This window comes from Delphinus delphis, chromosome 10 (genome assembly GCF_949987515.2).
Source record: "Delphinus delphis chromosome 10, mDelDel1.2, whole genome shotgun sequence".
In the NCBI taxonomy this organism is placed as follows: domain Eukaryota; kingdom Metazoa; phylum Chordata; class Mammalia; order Artiodactyla; family Delphinidae; genus Delphinus; species Delphinus delphis.
In genome coordinates this window covers 22,601,776-22,621,179 of record NC_082692.2, presented here as the reverse complement: position 1 = coordinate 22,621,179, position 19,404 = coordinate 22,601,776, and the positions used below count along the sequence as shown (strand labels likewise).

General features: G+C 45.4%; 1 protein-coding gene across 6 annotated transcripts; it reads right to left on the bottom strand.

Annotated features, from left to right (window-relative positions):
* Positions 1-1,095: 1,095 nt before the first annotated feature.
* Positions 1,096-18,932, bottom strand: RPP21 (ribonuclease P/MRP subunit p21). Of its 6 annotated transcripts, none has more exons than XM_060023372.1 (6): positions 18,716-18,932; positions 18,539-18,639; positions 18,362-18,444; positions 17,235-17,360; positions 15,765-15,851; positions 1,096-2,788 (listed from the first exon to the last, which is right to left on the bottom strand). In XM_060023372.1, exons 1-5 carry the CDS (start codon positions 18,770-18,772, stop codon positions 15,781-15,783), a joined length of 438 nt encoding a protein of 145 aa, XP_059879355.1. In that variant the 5' UTR covers positions 18,773-18,932; the 3' UTR covers positions 1,096-2,788; positions 15,765-15,780. The 6 variants fall into 6 exon arrangements, with proteins under 6 accessions (XP_059879355.1, XP_059879357.1, XP_059879356.1 ...); XM_060023374.1 differs by lacking the exon at positions 1,096-2,788 and adding an exon at positions 4,011-4,252; XM_060023373.1 differs by lacking the exon at positions 1,096-2,788 and adding an exon at positions 9,296-9,474.
* Positions 18,933-19,404: the final 472 nt, after the last annotated feature.

Below are 19,404 nucleotides of genomic sequence, written 5' to 3'. Positions count from 1 at the left end.
CATGAATTCAGGATTAAGAAGGCCATACTCCAAGGAATCTGGTGAAAGGAAACACAAGAGAGGTCTGGAGGAATCTACTATCATCCATGCTTTGAAAATTCCAAAAATCATTTCATAAGCAAAATGAATACTTAACACTAAAAAAGAAAATATATGTTCACAAGAAACAAGATACCTTGAAAGAAGAAACAGAAAAAACAAACAACAGAATTCTATAACTTTTAAATTAGAGTAATAAAAATAGGTTATAAAATAGCTTATTCTTACTGTGAATAAAAGACAAAATTTTAAATATTTTCAGCTAATAAGAAATTGTAAAGAATATCCAAGAAAATTTGAAAAGAATTATATACAACATTTTGTAAATGAAATATAGGAACTTCCCTGGTGGCGCAGTGGTTAAGAATCCGCCTGTTAATGCAGGGACATGGGTTTGAGCCCTGGTCCAGGAATATCCCACATGCCACAGAGCAACTAAGCCCGCGAGCCACAACTACCGAAGCCCGCACGCCTAGAGCCCGTGCTCCTCAACGAAGAGCAGCCCCCGCTCTCTGCAACTAGAGAAAGCCTGCACGCAGCAACGAAGACCCAACGCAGCCAAAATTAATTAATTAATTTTTAAAAACACAATAATTAAAACTAAAATTTCAATGGGATTTTCCAAAGGCAGACAATTTGACACAAACAGACCATTACTAAAGGAACTCTGAAGAATGTACTTCAGGCAAAAGGAGAGGTCTCAGGAGGAGGGTGTGAGTTTAAATAAAAAATAAACAAGAAATAAGGGTAAGTGTGTGCATAACATTGAATGAAGATAAACTATGGAAAAAATTGAAATGTCTTGTGAGGTTAAAAAGGATAATAAATTGGGAGGGGATAATCAAAGTTAATTGAAATCTGAATTCTTTCTCTTTCCTCCACAATACTGAATTTATTTATATCCTGATAAAAAGCTTAAAGATAAACTTCTCACTCATTATGTGGTCTATTTTTGTTTTGTTCTGTACATTTCAGTATAGGGCATAAGAGAATATTTTGTGGATCTTTCTATATGTTATCTTCCCAACTTATTGCTGGATTGTTCAGTAACTCAGATGCTCTAAACTTATAAATAACGAATGTACAAATTCAATGGTAGAGCAATTTTCCACAATAAGAAGGCCATTCATGGAGTTGTTGGAATTTCAGCACTGTGGACAGATCTACATGTCCTAGTGTACAGGGAGCTGGAGTTCTCTCTCAACTGGATACAATGGGATACCAGAGAGGAAAGTTTAAGATAAACCCTAATGGTCATGAAACTGTGATTTTAAACACAGTCATTAATCACAATCTCAAATTCTGATTCTACCCCACTTCCAATACATCATTAACCGTGATGTCACTATAATAGAAGAGCCAGGCTGGGCAGAAGAGGAAGTGACTCACAGAGGCAGTAAGTCACCTGAGCCTCTGTTCTGCCAAGCAGCCCATCTACAGTGAACCTACAGTGTAACAGCATTTAGACCAAAGTAAGCACTTCAAGAGAAACAAAAACACATCCACACAAAAACATTGTATACAAGTGTTTATAACAACATTATTTATAATAGCAAAAAATGGAAACAACCCAAACGTTTGTCAAATAATAAATGAATAAACAAATTGTAGTATGTCTATACAATGGAATATTATTCAGCAAAGAAGAAGAAGAAGGAGGAGAGAAGAGGAAGAGGAAGAAGAAGGGGGAGGGGAGAAGGAGGAGAAAAAGAAGAAGAAGGGAAGAAAGGAAGTACTAATAATGATACAAAAAGGATAAACCTCTAAAACATTATCCTAAGTGAAAGAAGTCAGACCCAAAAGGCCACATATTGTATGATTTAATTTATATGTAATATTCAGAAGAGGAAATCTGTAGAAATAAAACATACGTTGGTAGTTGCCTAAGACTGGGGTCTTGGGGGAAATGGAGAGTGACAGCTAATGAGTATGGTGTTTCTTTCGGGGGTGATAAGTGTTCTAGAATTGATTGTGGTAATGGTGGCACATCTCTGTTAATATATTAAAACCAACAAATTGTACACTTTGCGTGAATTTTATGGTATGTGATTTATATCTCAAGTTGTTAAAAATGATTGTGTCAAGTAAAATTAGTGTGTTTCTTTGCTTAAAAAAAGAAGCTATGAGAGAAAAAACACCCAATATAGTTTTGTTGTTGTTGTTGCTTTCTGTTTTTTGTTTTTTTGGCCACGCCATGCGGCATGCGGGATCTTAGTTCCCAGGCCAGGGATTGAACCTGTGACCCCTGCAGTGGAAGCACAGAATCTTAACCACTGGACCGCCAGGGAACTCCCTCAATACAAGTGTTTATTAAAATGGAGAAATCGAAAATATAGGGAGTAGATTGATAATATTAATTACCTCAGTAAAGTGGATGTGGGTTTAGTGATGGAAGAGATTTAAAAATATATTTATACAAATTTGATTGTTTCATTTCCTGTGTGAGTACGCATTATTTTTATAGTCAATTTTTAAAAAATAATTAATTTTATTTATTTACTTTTGGCTGCATTGGGTCTTCGTTGCTGCACGCAGGCTTTCTCTAGCTGTGGCGAGCCAGGTGCTACTCTTTGTTACAGTACGCAGGCTTTTCTTGTTGCGGAGCATGGGCTCTAGAGCGCAGGCTCAGTAGTTGTGGCGCTCGGGCTCAGTTGCTCCGCGGCATGTGGGATCTTCCCCGACTAGGGCTCGAACCCGTGTCCGCTGCATTGGCAGGTGGATTCTTAACCACTGTGCCACCAGGGAAGCCCTATAGTCAATTTTGTAAAATAGAAAGTTAAGAAACTTGAGAGCTTGCCCCATAAACTCTGCAGCCAAATAAAAACAGTAACTAACAAATAACGAAGAGGTGTCTGGAATTTCTTCTTGGAGAATTGGCTTACTTGTGTGCAAGCCAGGAAGAGTACAATGATAAGAATCAAGGCAGGACTACAGTGTTGGAAGAGAAGAAAAACACAAACATGAAGATACATGAGAGGACAGAGAGAAGATGACAAATCCAAGAACTGAACACAAATCATGTTAAAAGCCCTTTCAGTCAGGAATTGGCTGGGGTCAGTGTGACAGGAAAATTGCAGCCCAGAGCCCAAGAGGACCAGACACCATGGACAAGGGACAGGTGCTTTCTGATGATTCCTTTTTTTCCTCCTTCCATTGCCCTGGCAAGATCATTGCCTAATTTATACCTATTGCATATTAAGAAATCAGCACCATTTGGAGACTTCGGGATAATAGGAGCACAATTTTTCAGCTCTTCTTGTATCAGTGTAGGCTTTTTCAGAAAAACAGCCCTACTCTGGTATTCCAGGAATAAAAAAATTAACACAGGAATAACAGTTTCTACCACAGTTGAAAATCTGGGGAGCAAACATCAGTGAAGTCATGTGGTAGGCGTGACAATGGTCTCCTAAAGAAGCCCATGTCTTAATCCCTGGAACATGTGAAAATGTCACCTGATACGACAAAAGGGACTTTTTGGCTCTTGAGATGGGAGTATTATCCTGGACTATACAGGCAGGTCCAATGTAACACAGGGTTCTTTACAAGTGAAAAAGGAAGGCAGGAGAGTCAGAGTTAGAGAATGAGATTCGACGACAGAGTCAGAGGTCACAGTGATTTGATTGTTGACTCAGAAGACGGAGGAAGGGGCCACAAGCTGAGTAATGCAGGCAGCCTCTGGAGACTGGAGAAGGCAAGGAAACAGATTCTCTCCTAGAGGCTGCAGAAGGAACACAGCCTCGCCGACATCTTGATTTTAGCCTCGTGAAACCTATTTCAAACTTTGACATCCAGAACTGTAAAATAACAAATTCATGTTGGTTTTTTCGTTTTTAAGTTTTATTTTTATTTATTTATTTTATTTGTTTATTATTTTTGGCTGTGTTGGGTCTTCATTGCTGCCCGCGGGCTTTCTCCAGTTGCAGCGAGCAGGGGCTACTCTTCATTGTGGTGCGCGGGCTTCTCACTGCAGTGGCTTCTCTTGTTGTGGAGCATGAGCTCTAGGCGCGCGGGCTTCAGTAGCTATAGCTCACGGGCTCAGTAGTTGTGGCTCGCGGGCTCTAGAGTGCAGGCTCAGTAGCTGTGGTGCACGGGCTTAGTTGCCCGGGAAGTTGGTCTTCCCGGACCAGGGCTCGAACTCGTGTCCCCTGCACTGGCAGGCAGATTCCTAACCACTATGCCACCAGGGAAGCCCCGAAGCTCAGGTTCTTGATGTCTGATCACAGAAAGAATTCAGTGAGAGACAAAGTGATAGGTAAGAAGTGGATTTATTTAGAGAGAAACACACTCCACAGAGTGTGGGCCATCTCAGAAGGTGAGAAAGGCCTCATGTTGTTTTAAGCCACTAAGTTTGTGGTAATTTGCTATGGCAGATATAGGAAAATAATACCAGTCACCACCAAAATTCTGAGGAGCTGAAGTTGGAAAGTTAGGGAAGCAAATGCTGGAGACCTCAGCTCAAAGAACTGGTGGGTGGTTCTCACAAGCTTTCCGGGAGATTGCTGTAATTCTCTAGAACCTGCGAGAAAACTCCCATCCTGTGTCTCAGTCTGCAAGGCAAAGCAGGTGGGTGTCAAACCTAGTACAGTAGCTGCTGAGAATTTCACACGTGCCTGCTCACTCATGTGCCTGATGGATAGCGAGATCTCCCTCTTCTGGGCCCCATATCTCATGCAAGTCTCTCCCACTGGAAAACTTGAACTTGAGCTATGGGGATTCTGGGACATACATTCCCTGGGTTCTCTTCTGCAGACGTGCTAGAAGTGGGGCTGCTGATTTGGTAGGATACAATTCTGCACATTGGTTAATAATGGCAAGTGCAGGAGGGTGGGCTGGCCCCTGGTGGACAAGCAAAGTTTCTGCAAGCTGATGTAAACCAGTGATGTATTTAAGAGATCCGTTTAAATTCAGCAAACACTTTTTTCTTTTTTTTTTTCTTTTTGGCCACACTGTGTGGCATGTGGGATCTTAGTTTCCTGACCAGGGATCCAGCCCGCGCCCCCTGTGGTGGAAGCGCAAAGTCTTAACCACTGGACCACCAGGGAAGTCCCCATAAATTCAGTAAACATTTTTGGTAGCTATGATGTGTCAAGGTAACTCATGGTTTTCTTGATTTTCCCTAGTATGACTCAAGAATGATCCTGAAAGACCATTGTTCCAGCCAGATCAGAACCATATATTTGAATTGGAAAAGTTGTGTTGGATCCTCCAAGTCTTAGGGGCTCATCTGAGGGGCAAAAAATTTTATTCTCTTACAGGTCTTGAGGTCAGAAGTCCAAAATTAGTTTCAGTGGACTAAAGTCAGAGTGTCAGTTGGGCTTGTTCCTGCTGGAGGCTCTAAGGAAAAACTCATTCTCTTACACTTTCCAGCTTCTAGAGTCTGCCTGTGTTGCTTGGTTTGTAGCTCCTTCCTCCACCGTTAAAAGTACATCACTTCAATCTCTGCTTCCATCATCACATCACCTTCTCTTCTGACTCTGACTCCTCCTTCCTTCTCTGATAAGGACCGTTGTGATTACATCTGGGCCCACCCTGCAAATTCAGGATAACCTCCCTTTTTCAAGATCTTCAGTTTCATCATATCTGCAACGTCCCTTTTGCCATCTAAGGCAATATTCACAGTTTTCAGGCATTAGGATGTGATTAGGGGCCACTAGTCAGCCTAAGGCCAGTAGTAATTTGTAAGTAAAATGATTAAAGGGAAGCAAATTATTGACATCCTATAGTTTGTAGTGCAATGTTATTTACTGTGACTTTGGCATACATTTTCTGCAATTAAAATGCTTTACAGATGTATACTACATATTGATAGCTTTTGTTTTATATGTATTCAAGACTATATGCAATTTGGGGCTATGTTTTCTAGAAATGATTGTGTGGGCCACTGAAGATTTTTAAGTAGGGGAAGGATCAAATGACATTTTGCTCTACAAATATCTCTCTGGTGGCTGGCAGAGTCTTTGGAGGAGAGTAAGACTGGAAGAAAAGAAGTGTGTTAGGAAAACTTGGCAGAAATCTCAGGGACAGATAATGACGATCTCAGCTAGGCCAGTGGCCACGCACTGCGACTGGCATCCCAGCCAAGGGCAAATGCCCGAGATGGAGCAGCCACAAAGGGTGGAAGGGAAGGCAGAACAGACCAGGGCAGCGGTCTCTGGTTCTGCTAGAGTAGAAGCCCGCGCTGTCAGAGGTCCCGAGGCGAAAGGGACATGGATCTCTTGGGTTGGGGCACTGTTAGGTAAATCAGGTTTGAGCGCTATTTGTGTACTTGGAATGAGCTGGGGTAGCTGAGGGGCCCTGTGTGAGGGCAGGGACGCGCAATCAGCGGAGAACAAGAGCCGCAACTCAGGCCGGGTGGAGCTGCCACAAGGTGGCGCCAAAGGAGCGGACTCTGGGCGAGGGAAACTGACAATCTGTGACCAATGAAACTGCAGAGGAACTTCTGCAAAGCCACTTTTCCTCCCGGTTTTAGACTGCATTAGGTTTCTCGTGAACTATTTTCTAGCACCGGAGCCCATCATCTTCTCTTCTTCTCTCGGCTCTTTCTCCAATTTGACTTTTCCCCTCATATTGAGGAAAAATCCTCCTATTGAGGTATTGCAAATTTCCAATGAGGGGAAAAAAGGACCGTGAACTCTGTCCCTTGAGTCTCCTCTGGTTTCTCACTAACCCACAGCGTCCCACGCTTCCCAGACACAACAAGAAGCTCAAAGGACAAAGTCGAATTGCTTCTTCCCTACACCTCTGGGAAGCAAAAGGCATGTCCAAGCTTGGGGAACACATCTGAGCTGGGAGAACCGTGAAACTCGCAAGACAAGTCCCATATCTGTGTGTGTGTGGCGGGGATGGAGCGGTGTCTGAGAAGCGTGACAATAGGGAGAGACCAGCGGAAGCTCTCAGGTGGGACTCAGAGCAGGACCTCCCAGCGAAGTCGAAAAGGGAAAGGAAAAGGAAGAATCTCAGCAGCTGGAAATGACAGCCAGACCCAGAAGTGGCCCGGGAGTGTTTGCGGCTTCCCGGCTGTGCAGCTCAGACGCATCGCTGCGTCGGTCATTCCTTAAACCAACCAACGGTTATTTAACGTCCTCTATCCGCCAGCCACGATGCTGGACTGTGCGGGTACAAAACTCCAGGAACTCGTGCAGAGACACCGATCTGGTGTCGCGGAGCTGGCCCCGCGGCCAGCCGTAGGCGGATCCGCGCACCCCGGGCCTCCGTCCCTGCTCGCCTGGGGCAGGGCCCGTCCCAGCCGCCGCTCCCAGCCCGCAGCTCTGTCCTGCTTTGGCAAGGCTCTGCCAAGCGGAAGACTCAACAACGCTGTGAAGCCCCGAGGAAGACAGAAATTGACGAACAAAACCTCTAAATGCCTAAATCATAGATAGCTCCCGGAGATTTTTAGTGGGAGAATGTTACGAGATCAGGATTCCTGGAGTCAGTATCCACTTTGGCTATATACTTATCAGAACCCAAAACACTTCAGGATCATTCACTTCAGCAAATACACATCTCTGGAATGGATGTTATGAAATCATTGGCTCCCCAGGGTAACTGCACACTGGAGGAAGATCAACAGTGTGGTTTAGGTGACCTTGGAGAGCTTGCAAGTTTAAGAGGCTTGGTTGTACAACACCCACCTTCTCTAAATATAAATTCAGATGTTAATAGCAATTCATATTCAACCCCCGAGATGGTGGAAAATTCTTTTGTTCAGGGAATGCTTCCTAATCCTTGTATAATAAGACAGAGAGAAAGGGCAGAACCCAAATGCAGCAGCTGAGACAGAAATTCAAGGATCAGTCACATGCTTAATAATCTAGATGTAATAAGATAAGTGCTGAAACACATCAGGAAAACAGCAATGATGCAAGAAATGACAAACAAATATCAAGGCAGAATTTCAAGAAAATCTTGAGTGCTTATTACATGAGCAAGTGTTTTAAGAGGCCAGAACACTGATGGATTGTGAGGAACTGAAACAGTGTAACTCAGACTGGGACTTGAACCCATGGTCTTTTAACTGAGATCACACACCTGGTCTCAGGACTTAATGAAGCTCAGGTCCTTGATGTCTCATTGCAGAAAGAATTCAGTGAGAGACAAAGTGATAGATAAGAAGTGGATTCATTTAGAGAGAAACACACTCCACAGACAGAGTGTGGGCCATCTCAGAAGGTGAGAGGCCTTGGGAGAAACAAGTGGAAATGAAACAGGAGGGAAGGGGGCAGGGCACAACCTTTAAAAGAATGACATAGCCATAGGACATGACAAAAACTGGTTAGAACCAACTAGGTCCAAGATGGCAGACAAGTTGACTTCCAGTAGACCTTGAGCCTCAGTATACGCTCATTGTAATACATTAGCAGACTAAATGACACATCCACCAGCGCTATGACAGATCCTGCAAGCCATGCAGAGTGACAAAAAGGGGGGGGGGGCAAAGGTCTTGAATAGATATTTTTCCAAAGATGTACAAATGGTCAACAAGTATAGGAAAAGATGCTCAACATCATTAGTCTTAGGGAAATGCAAATCAAAACCATAAGGAGATAGCACTTCACACCCACTAGGATGGCTATAATAAACAAACAAAATAACAAGTGCAAGAATGGAGAGAAATTAGAATGCTTGTATATTGCTAGTGGGAATGTAAAATGGTGCAGCAGTTGTGGAAGAGAGTTTGGTGGTTCCCCCCAAAACGGAACTACCATATGATCCAGCAATTCCACTCCTAAGTATAGACCCCAAAGAACTGAAAACAGGTGTTCAAACAGAAACTTGTAAATAAATCTGGTCACAGCCTACAGATTCTGAGGACAGAATCCTCCTCTGGACTCCTGTCTCCCCCATCCTAAGGCTCCTCCTCTGACCCTCCTACCTACTTACTCAGTTTCAGGAAAAAAAAGTCCCAGTCTTTACCCCTTATGAGGAGAAAACATACTGTGAGATGCCAGGGTGAACACTCTTAAGGAGCTGCTAGTCTTGGGCCCCAGTGAAGTTTCCAGAACTATCTCAGTCCAGACTAGGGCAGGATCAGGAAGCAATACGGGAAAGGGAAGTGTTGGTGAAACTGTGCACCCCAGATTGGGACTTGAACCCACGTGCCGGGACACGAACCCAGCCTAAACCCAGATTGGAACTTGAACCTGACCAAAACCCACGGTCTTTTTTTTTTTTGTAAATTATTTGTTTTTTAAATTTTTGGCTGTGTTGGGTCTTTGTTGCTGTGCATGGACTTTCTCTAGTTGCGGCGAGTGGGGGCTACTCTTCGTTGCGGTGCGCCGGCTTCTCATTGTGGTAGCTTCTCTTGTTGCGGAGCACGGGCACCAGGTGCGCGGGCTTCAGTAGTTGCCACATGCGGGCTCAGTAGTTGTGGTGCATGGGCTTAGTTGCTCCACGGCATGTGGGATCTTCCCGGACCAGGGCTCGAACCCACGTCCCCTGCATTGGCAGGCGGATTCTTAAGCACTGTGCCACCAGGCAAGCCCCCACGGCCTTTTATCTGAGATCAGGTAAAAGGCCTGATCTCAGGTTAACACCTGGTTTCAGGACTTAATGAAGCTCAAGTTTTGATGTCTCATGGCAGAAAGTATTCAGTGAGAGATAAAGTGATACGTAAGTGGATTTAGAGAGAAACACACTCCACAGACAGAGTCTGGGCCATCTCAGAAGGTGAAGAGTGGCACCAGGGTATGGGGTTGTCAGTTTTTATAGGAGTGGGTAATTTCATAGGCTAATGAGTGGGAGGAGTATTCCAGCTGTTGTGGGGATTTCCAGAAATCGGGCCACCACCCACTTTTTTGGTCTTTTGATGGTCGGTGTTGGAACTGCCATGGCACCTGTGAGTGTGTCATTTAGCTTGCTGATGTGTTACAATGAGCATATACTGAGGCTCAAGGTCTACTGGAAGTCAACTTGTCTGCCATCTTGGACCTATTTGGTTCTAATCAGTTTATGTCATGTCCTCGGGCTCTATCACTCTTTTAAAGATTGTGCCCTGCCCCCTTCCCTGTTTCATTGGGACTAGTCAGTCGCTCTCCCGAAGCCTATCCTGCAGCAGAGACCCTAGGCCTCTGACCTGTAACTTCTGGGTGTGAGTATGTTAACCATATTTTCTAGTTTCTGAAGTTTTTGACCTGTTGGGCCTTGCAGATTAGGGAGGGACTGCCCCTCCTGGGGTTAGCCTACTCTTAGAGATAGCAATCAGCTCTCCCAGGAGCTCACCCTTTGACATGCAAACTAACCAATCTGGAGTCTGCACCCCCCCACCCACCTGCTTTATTCCCTCTTAAGCTTGTGAGACATTAACCCTAGGCCCTAACCGCCCCAGCACCAGGCATCAGACAACTAGGGCTACACCCTGGAGCTCGCTAAGATTATTCAAACTAGCAATGCCAAACCTGGTCGGCCCGCTGTTGCCCTGCCTCACCAGTTCCTTCCCACAAAAACCACAATCCAGGCTTTCCTGCTGTTCCGCTTGCTCTCTGTCTGCAACTGACCTCGACCTCAGTGTTCTGCCTGTGGCCCTGCTCAGTGTGATGTGCAACGCCCCCTCCTCACTTCTTGGGAACCAGAGTAAAACTATCTTTTCAATGGTAATCATCTCCTGATCTGTTGGCGTCACCATACATACCAGAGTAGAAGCAAAATCCCAGGTACCTTTTAAAACAGGGAGGACACCCAATTCTGGTGGCCTGAACTCTGTTCCTCTGTCCTCAACTGTGCTGGCTACAGTTAACCTGCCGCCCTCACCTAATGCTTAAGCTTGCGAGGCATCTATGTACACACGTTCACCAAATTTTCTCACTTATTCACATATCTGTTACGCTAACATTTAACTTCATATAAAAATTTATAAAAACCAAGGACAGAATTTATAGAAGGGTGAACTGTATTATGGAAATCTGATTTCCAGGCATCCTGGGTGCCTCTCAGGTACACCCCAGACCTACTGAGCAGAGACCTCAAGGCGATAGCAGGGGAAATCTGGCTTCAAACAGATCTCTGTGACCTGTAAATACCACGAAGTGGCCCGCTCTGCTGAAGCAGCAGTCTGACCCCAGAAAGTCCTGGGATGCAGGGACTATGGTTCAACAGGCAGCAGCCTCCCTGCTCTGCTTCTAGCCTAAACTTTCTCAGTCTGCCCACCTGACAATCAAGCTTCTAATGCAGAAAACTCCTACCCCAAGTACCCAGTCCCAGCGAGCCTGGCTCCTTGCAATTTCGGCCAGCCAGGCCGTGGTTGCTCAACTAGGCTAAGGCCTTGCCCACCTGAGAGCCAGTCTCCTTCCCACAGCCTGCTGCATATCTAGGTGTAGTCATTTCTAGCCCAGCGGTAACAGGGGCAGAAAATGGGGCAATTCTGCCACTTAGGGTGGGGAAGCCATAAGGAAATGGGGGCTCTCTTTCCTACCTGGACCCTTTCTCTTCCCTATAACAAGCATCAAGGTAACAGCAAGAAGATAAGGCAAGTCCAATAGGTGGGAGGATAATGACTCACACAGGGAATATGATGGTCTTGGATATGATAGGCCAGGAAAGCAGCTCTTAGAAGGGAAGGTGAAAGGTGCTGATCTTCAGGTTTAACCCTTGAAGATCTGTGGTCTTTGGGTTTCAATACTCCAGCCCTCCCTGCTCCACCCTGTGCTCAAGGCTCCATCCTCAGACTCTGTAGAAATACTTCATGGAGGTAGGGAGGAGCTGATACCTTGCTCCTTCCTGTGGTCCAAGGTTGATGGGGCAGGGAAGGGGTAGGGGGTGAAGGGGCTCCTGAGACAGAAAAGGGGCAGCAAGATAGAGAAAGGCAGTGACTAGGAGATGGGTGAGAGGAGGGCTGAGGAGACCAGTGGATTGAAGTTACCTTTTTTTGCATATGGATAAGCAATTGTTTCAGCATCATTTGTTGTAAAGAAATGTCATTTCTTTACCGAATTGCCTTTTTGCCTTTGCCCAAAATAAGTTATCCATATATGTGTTGATCTATTTCTGGACTTTATTCTGCTCCATTGATCTATTTGTCTATCTTTACACCAAGACTATATTGTCTACTATTGCTTTATAAGTCTTGAACTCAAGTCTTTAATTCCAATTTGTTATTCTTTTTCAGAGTTGTTTTGGCTATTAATATATGACTTTCAGAGTAAAAAAAAAAGGTCTTGAGATTGCTTTAAATCTAGGGAGACATGTTTTGGGAGAATTGACATCTCAATAATATTGAGTCTTCCAATTCATGAACACGCTATATCTCTCCATTTATTCGGGTCTTGGAACAATATTTTGTAGTTTTCAGTACATAGGCCTTTCATAATTTTTGTCATATTTACCCCTAAGTATTTAATATCTGGATGCTATTGTAAATGGTACTGGTTTTAATATTAATTTCTAATTGTGTATAGAAATACAATTTCTAGTATATAGAAATACAATTTTTTTTTTATATCCTGCACTCTTGCTAAGCTCACTTATTAGGTGTAGGAGCTTTTTATTTTTTATTTTTATTTATTTATTTTTTGGCTGCATTGCACAGCGTTCAGGGATCAAACCCACGTGGACCAGGGATCAAACCCACGCTCCCTGCAGTGGAAGTGTACAGTCTTAACCACCGGATCACCAGGGAAGTCCCCGTAGGAGTTTTCAAGTGATGTCTTAAGACTTCCTGCATAGATGATCATGTCTTCTGCAAACTAAAACAATTTTACTCCTTCCTTTCCAATCTGGATGCCTTTTGTTTCTTTTTCTTGCCTTGTTGCACTGGCTAGAGCCACTAGTTGAATGATGAGTAGAAGAGGCGACAGTAGCCAACCTTGTTTTTTTCCTGACTTTAGGGGGAATGCATTCATTTTTTCACCATTAAATGTGATGCTAGTTGTAGCTTTTTCATAGATGTCCTTTTAAGGTTGAGGAACTTTCCATCTATTCCTCATTTGCTGAGAGATCTTATTAGGAATAAATGTTAGATTCTGTCAAATGCTTTTTCTACATTTACTGAAATTATATGATTTTTTTTCTCTTTTAGTTCATTAACATAGTGAATTATTGTTCTCTCTCATTCTTCTTTGAAATCGGAAAATATTCCCCGATTTATACAACAGATCCTCAAAAGGCTCAATGGACAGCATCAGGTACTTTGATTATCTTTATAATGAGAGGATATATGCTAAGAACCTTACAGCATTAACATTACAGAGAGAGTGAGTTACAGAAGTGATGGCATGTCTCTCCATTCTACATACAGTATACTTTCCAGAAGCCCTGGGAATGATTAGATTGAATTCCAAACCCAACTTCCACCCTGCACTGAGATGAATAATGTCCCCCACCAAGTTTTTGTCCACCTAGAACATGTAAATGTGACCTTATTTGGAAATAGGGTCTTTGCAGATATAATCAAGTTAAGATGACATCATATTGGATTAGGGTGGGCCCTACTCCAATGACTGATGTCCTTGTAAGAGGGAAACGTGGACAGAGATGGAGACAAACAGGGAGAATGCCATACAATGTTGGAGGCAGAGACTGGAGTGACGTATCTACAAGCCAAGGATCACCAAGGATTGCTGATAAACATCAGAAGTTAGGAACAAGCAAGGAGGACTCCTTCTACAGAGCCTTTGGAGAAAGCACTGTCCTGTGGATGGCTTGACTTCTAGCCTCCAGCACTGTGAGAGGATAAACTTCTGTTGTTGTCAGCCACCCATTTTGTGGCACTTTGTTATGGCAGCCCTAGGAAACTAATACACACATCAGGGCTGGAGATACACTGGGCTCTGTACATTTGGATCCAATAGGAATTCATAAAATATCCTTTTCAGAGAATATTTTCAAAGTACAGACCAATATCTTGTTCTGAATATATTATAGCACATATCACGAGACCATTTAAACTTTAGTTTTGTGGAATTGTTTGTCCTTTTTCTTACATCCCTCTGCTAGCCCATCAGGAAATCTATGGGTTCTACCTTCAAACTAGATCTAAAATCTGAACACTGCTCTCCCTCTGTTAAGACCCTGGTCCAAGCCAGTATCACCTCTCACATGGGTGACCACAACAGCTTCCTGTTTTCCTTTCTTCCAATCTTGCTCTCCCAGTCAACTGTTAGATCAGAGTGATCCTTTTTAAATGTTAAGCCAGATCACGTCATTTCTTGCTAAAAACCTCCAACGGCCTCCCAATGAACAAGTCAATTTCCTTATGATGGCCTAGAGATCCTTGGCCTCCCATTATCTCCTGGCCACATTTACTACTCTCCACCTGGCTCTCTCTGTTCACTCACACCAGCCTCTTGCGAACTATGAATACTCTGCGCAGGCTCCCTCTTCAGGACACTTGCCCTAGCTGCTCCCTCTGCCTGGAAGTTTCTCCCAGATACCTGTGTGACTGTTGAAGGAGGTAATCATGAAAACATGACTGCTGGTTGACCCTCGAACTGGACTCGGGCAATCAGGGGCTCCTCACCCACTCCCCTGTCCTTGGAGTGTGAGTTCTGCCCACTGTTCCCTCAGTGGGAGCTGTTCCAAGGGCATAGCTTTGAGAGAATAAGGTGTTGTTGAGACCATCTGGACTGAAGGCATGACTGAACCCTATTAAGGCCTCTATATAAACTTTTTAAGATTCTGGTGGGTGAGTGTGGAGGTCTAACTCGTCTTGCTGCTGCCCAAGACAAAGCTTCGTATGTAAGTTTCCTTGCTTATTTTAAACCTGCCACCTACCAATCTGGAGTGGTCTGCCTCTTTCTTTGATCTCTCCTTGCTCTCCATGTACAGGGGCTGGTTTCAGATTTTCCCTAGGAAGCTCCTGAGGTTTTGAACCAACAATGACTAGATCCCTTACCTTCCTCAAATCTTTTTGCTTCCTTTTTTTTGGCGACACCATGCGGCCTGCCAGATCTTAGTTCCCCAACCAGAGATGGAACCCGAGCCCTCTGCAGTGGAAGTGCAGAGTCCTAACCACTGGACTGCCAGGGGATTCCCAGACCTTGTTTTTTTGATTCAGTTGGGATGACATAAGTTTCTTCTCTCTCCTCTATTTAATTTTATCTAACAGGTCCTAAAAGAGCACAGATTTTGAATTATTGAATTGTTTAGAAACATTAAAGAAAACTATTGAATAATAGGGCTTTGATTTCCTCTTTGTTATAGGAAATCCATTTTTGCACATACTGACAACTATTCTATCATAATAAGTAAATATGAAAAAGGACAGAGTTTTGGGAGGAGGAGGAAGAGGGCTATGATCTCTAGTTAGAGGAACCCCAGTGCTATCCCACTGTGGACATGTCCAGTCATGTGCAATCATAAACACACTCAAAACAACTTGGCCAAGAATCAGATTTAGTGCATAAGAACCAACCAGCTCAGAAATGACACTCAAGGAGGGAACCAAGGAAGGTGAGCTGAGGACACAAAGGGTCCAGGCCTGCATGGGGTGCACCTTCAGGCTACATGTTTGTGTTGGCTGCTACAGTTGACCCGTTGAGTACTATCTCCAGAAATAAACGTCAAAGAATAACTTAGAAACATTTAGTTACTTGCACACTGATAAGTATTTTCCATGCATACAGTGTACTGGCATGTGAAGGAATCAGTGAAGAGAATGAGTCAGGGACAAAGGCAAAACAAGGATGTGGTAGACTGCTACACTGGTGGTCCTCAAGGAACCAATGAACCTCCAAGTATCCACGCCCCAGTGTAGCCCCTTCCACACTGAACGTGGGCTTGGCCACATGACTTACTCTGGTCAAGGTGACATTAGCAAGCGTGACGAGGACAGAGGCTTGATAAGCACTTGCACCGTGGAGCTTGTCTTCTTGGAATACTCTCTGTGGAAGCCAGAAGCTTTGTAAGGAAGTCCAACCACCCAGAGACAGCCATGCTGTGAGGACGTCAAGGCCAGTTACAGAGCAAGGCCACATGCAGAAGCAATGAGGTGCACACATGCAAATGAAGCTTCTTGAGTCTTCCAGACCAGGTACCAGCCTCCAGCTAAATGCAGCTGAGTGATTCCAGCTGATGCCATATGGAACAGAAGAACCACCCAGACAGGCCCTCAATCAGTCTAGCCCACAGAATCAGGGGAAATAACACATCATTGCTGTTTTAAGCTACAACGTTATGCAGTGATTTTTATGCAGCAATGAATAAGTGCAACCAGGATTTACAAGAGAAAGGGAAGAGAGGAAACTGCATTCTGGGAAGAGTGAATTTTGTCTGTCTACTTTTGGGGTAAACTGATTAGCTGGCACCTAGCAAAGAGGTCAGTCTGAAATTCTGACTTCGAGTAAATTGTCCAGGGATAGCAAATAAAACAATTTTGGTTGTTTACTGATTCTCAAGAAAACCTTGAAGGTTTACCTACAGAACTTACTTGTGTAATATTTGACAGTGTCCGTTTGTTAGTACCTTTGACTTTATTAGTTCAGGTTGTACAACTTCTCTTAGTAGAATTTTATAGAAGAAAACACAGAGATTGGGAAAAGACTCAAAAGGAAGTGGGCCTGGAGAATCTAAACCCTCCCTCCACCAACCCCACCCAAACTTTTTTCCCCTCCTTTAAAAACAGCATCAGTGGCATCAGCAGTCTGTCTGTCCAGCCCTTTAGCCAACAGTCAGGGCTACCTAAAAATGGACTGCCTTAAGGAGGATCAGGGCCTCGCAGACAACCCCGGAGCCTGCGTTCCAATCGTGGCACTGCACTGAGGAAGCAGGGCTGGAGGGGCACTGGAGGCAGGGTCCTGGAAGTGGGAGCTGCTTCATGGGGCAAGTGGTAATTGGGATCTCCCTGAATGGTGGGAGTATAAGGATGATAATGACAAAGGACTAAAAGGACAAAGAAGAGGTTAGCTGGTGACAGAGAAATACAGACAGAAACAGAGGAAAATGGAGTTAAGAGCTGAAATACAGAACAGAATCATGCAAAGTTAAAGAGAATTAAAATTTATTTGGAAGACGGGGTGAATCCATCACTGGCAATTGGAACTCTGAGGCTGCACTTTCTCCTCAGGAAGGTGGGCTGGAATGCGGTGGGTTGTATTTGGCAGGGGTTGTGGTGGTTTGGGATCTGAGTAGATGAGCAGAATTAGTTTTTTAAGACTGTGGCACCTTTCACACCAACCCAGAACCCACCAATGTGTCCACCGCAGCTCTATGTTACCCACTGTCCCTACTCCCCTGGGGTACCCCCCATTTTCTCAACCACCTCTCACCTGCCTGGCTCCCCAGCTGGGCCTCAGGCCGGTCTCCCCAGAGCAGATGCCTAGGATCGTTGAGGAACCGTTGGCTGCGCTGGCATGTCAGGCAGGTCTGTACAGTCCAGCGCTGAGCCTTGCAGCCTGGGGTGCATGTGGGGAAAAGAGAGTGCCCAGGTTTAGGATAAGAAAAGGTCTCCTGCACCCAGTTTTGCCTCCACCGTTTTCCAGTATGGATTCTACTCCCTCCCCACCTTGATTTGATGGTGTCAGGTCTCTGCATAAAGTCTGTCATTTTCTTGGTACCCTTTATTTATTTATTTGGTTGTGCTGGGTCTTAGTGGCAGCACGTGAGATCTTTGTTGCAGCGTGCGGGTTGTGCGGGATCTTCGTTGCTGCATGCGGGATCTAGCTCCCTGACTAGGGATTGAACCTGGGCCCCTTGCATTGGGAGCGCGGAGTCTTAACCACTAGACCACCAGGGAAGTCCCTCTTGGTACCCTTTAAGATAAAGTCCAAACTCCTTAACAAGACTCTTCAAGATCTGCCCTGTTTCCCTCTCCGGCCTCCTGTCTTGCCCTTGCCCACCTCAGAGCCAGCCTCCTGGGCTCTCAGTTCCTTGACAGCACCACAAGCTCTCTTGTCTGAGGCCTCACAAATGCCTAGGATTTCCATCTCCCACTCCCTTCCCTTATAATGAACCTCACCATCACTGGTTTAAGTAACTTAGTATTCTACTTCCCTAATTAAAGCATTTTTCTACGCTATTCTAATTGTTTCTGTCTTAGTCTGTCCCATCAGACTATAATTTCATGAGAATAATGACTCTAGAGCAATACTTGACACATCTCAGAAAAATAGTTATTGAATGAATGAATGAATATGGGAATCATGTCCTCCATGATGTCGAATAACATCTATTATCATGCACAGGCGAGGTTGCTTCTCATGGCAACATCATTTCTCTACCGCCCAGACCTAGTTTGTCCAAGTGGAGTTAAGTTAACTCAGAGCTGGAGAAAGCCGACGCCTCCAAATCCCACACCTGGCACCCATCTACATCGAGGAACGGATCATTGCCCGTGCCCTCCCCCAGCCCACAGGTGTTCCTCAAACATCCCCCCTCGGCAGCAGGGAGCACTCACGTCTCTGGCGCTGGGTGCAGGTCAGGCCCGGGATGAGGAGGGAAGAGCAGCCACGACAGAGGGTCCTCTTCACCGAAGGGTCCCTGGGGGCGGAGGTGGGTGGTGGTCTGGGCGCCCGCTCTCCCTCTCCCCTCCTTCCCCCGTCCAGCCCGCCGCCGGGCTCCGCACCCCTCTCACCGCCGCAATACGAGCCGCTTCGCTATGGTCCTCTCCGTGTGGCAGTAAAACCTCGCCAGTGCCTGGTTCTCGGGGTCCTGCGCGAGGACGCAGTGGGCAGCCTGAGGGAAGGAGCCGTCAGTGGGGGCCCTCCGCACTGGTCCGCCTCCCTGTGCGTGCGCCGCAACGCGGACTCACCTGGTACAGGAAGCTGAGCCTCTGGAAGGCCTCGCGGTCCTTCACCTGCCCGGCCATCCGAGCCGCGATCTCTCTCCACACGCCGCAGTCCACAGGCCCCACCCTAGGGTAGCCCCGCTCCCGGGCGTCCGCGCAAGGCCTCCTGGGAACTGTAGTTCCTGGGGCCGTGCGCGCTCCTGTGCCGTCCTCACTCTGGCGACACCCTGCGGCCTCACAGACCCATCTATTTGCAAACCCACACCATCCCCTGCAATCCAAGCCAGGGGTTTCTTTATGAGTTTTGGCTTCCTTTTAGTCTTCCTCAAGCCCATGATTATATTAGGTAGAGACTGGAGAGGTTAGTGGAGCGGGAGAGAATCTTAAACTGCTAAACATCTTCAGGACAGAAGACTGGTCTCTTTATGCAGATAGGTTGGGGAGATGGTTATGTGCAATATATACCCGGCTAGACCTCCTGCCCTATGCTCCTGAAGCCAAAGGCAGATGCCCGGAAGACCTACAGACTGAAGGAGCAGTTGATACATTCAAAAAACCCACTAGTGCCAGTGACAGTGAAATTGGAAAGGATCTTGAGGGCAGTGGAGGGAGGGAAGAGGGCTCCTGGCCCTTAGAAAGCACAGCTTACTCCCAATCTTTTCCACTTACCAAAATGCAGTGCTGGACACACAGTAAGTAGGTGATCCTCACTA

What these genes read in the sequence shown, in the direction of transcription:
- RPP21 (XM_060023370.1), bottom strand. Translation starts at nt 18,772, where the DNA reads ATGGCCGGGCAGGTGAAGGACCGCGAGGCCTTCCAGAGGCTCAGCTTC. An exon ending in GGCTCAGCTTCCTGTACCAG is followed by an intron (nt 18,640 to 18,715) that starts GTGAGTCCGCGT and finishes TCCTTCCCTCAG; the next exon opens with GCTGCCCACTGCGTCCTCGC. An exon ending in AAGCGGCTCGTATTGCGGCG is followed by an intron (nt 18,445 to 18,538) that starts GTGAGAGGGGTG and finishes CTCCGCCCCCAG; the next exon opens with GGACCCTTCGGTGAAGAGGA.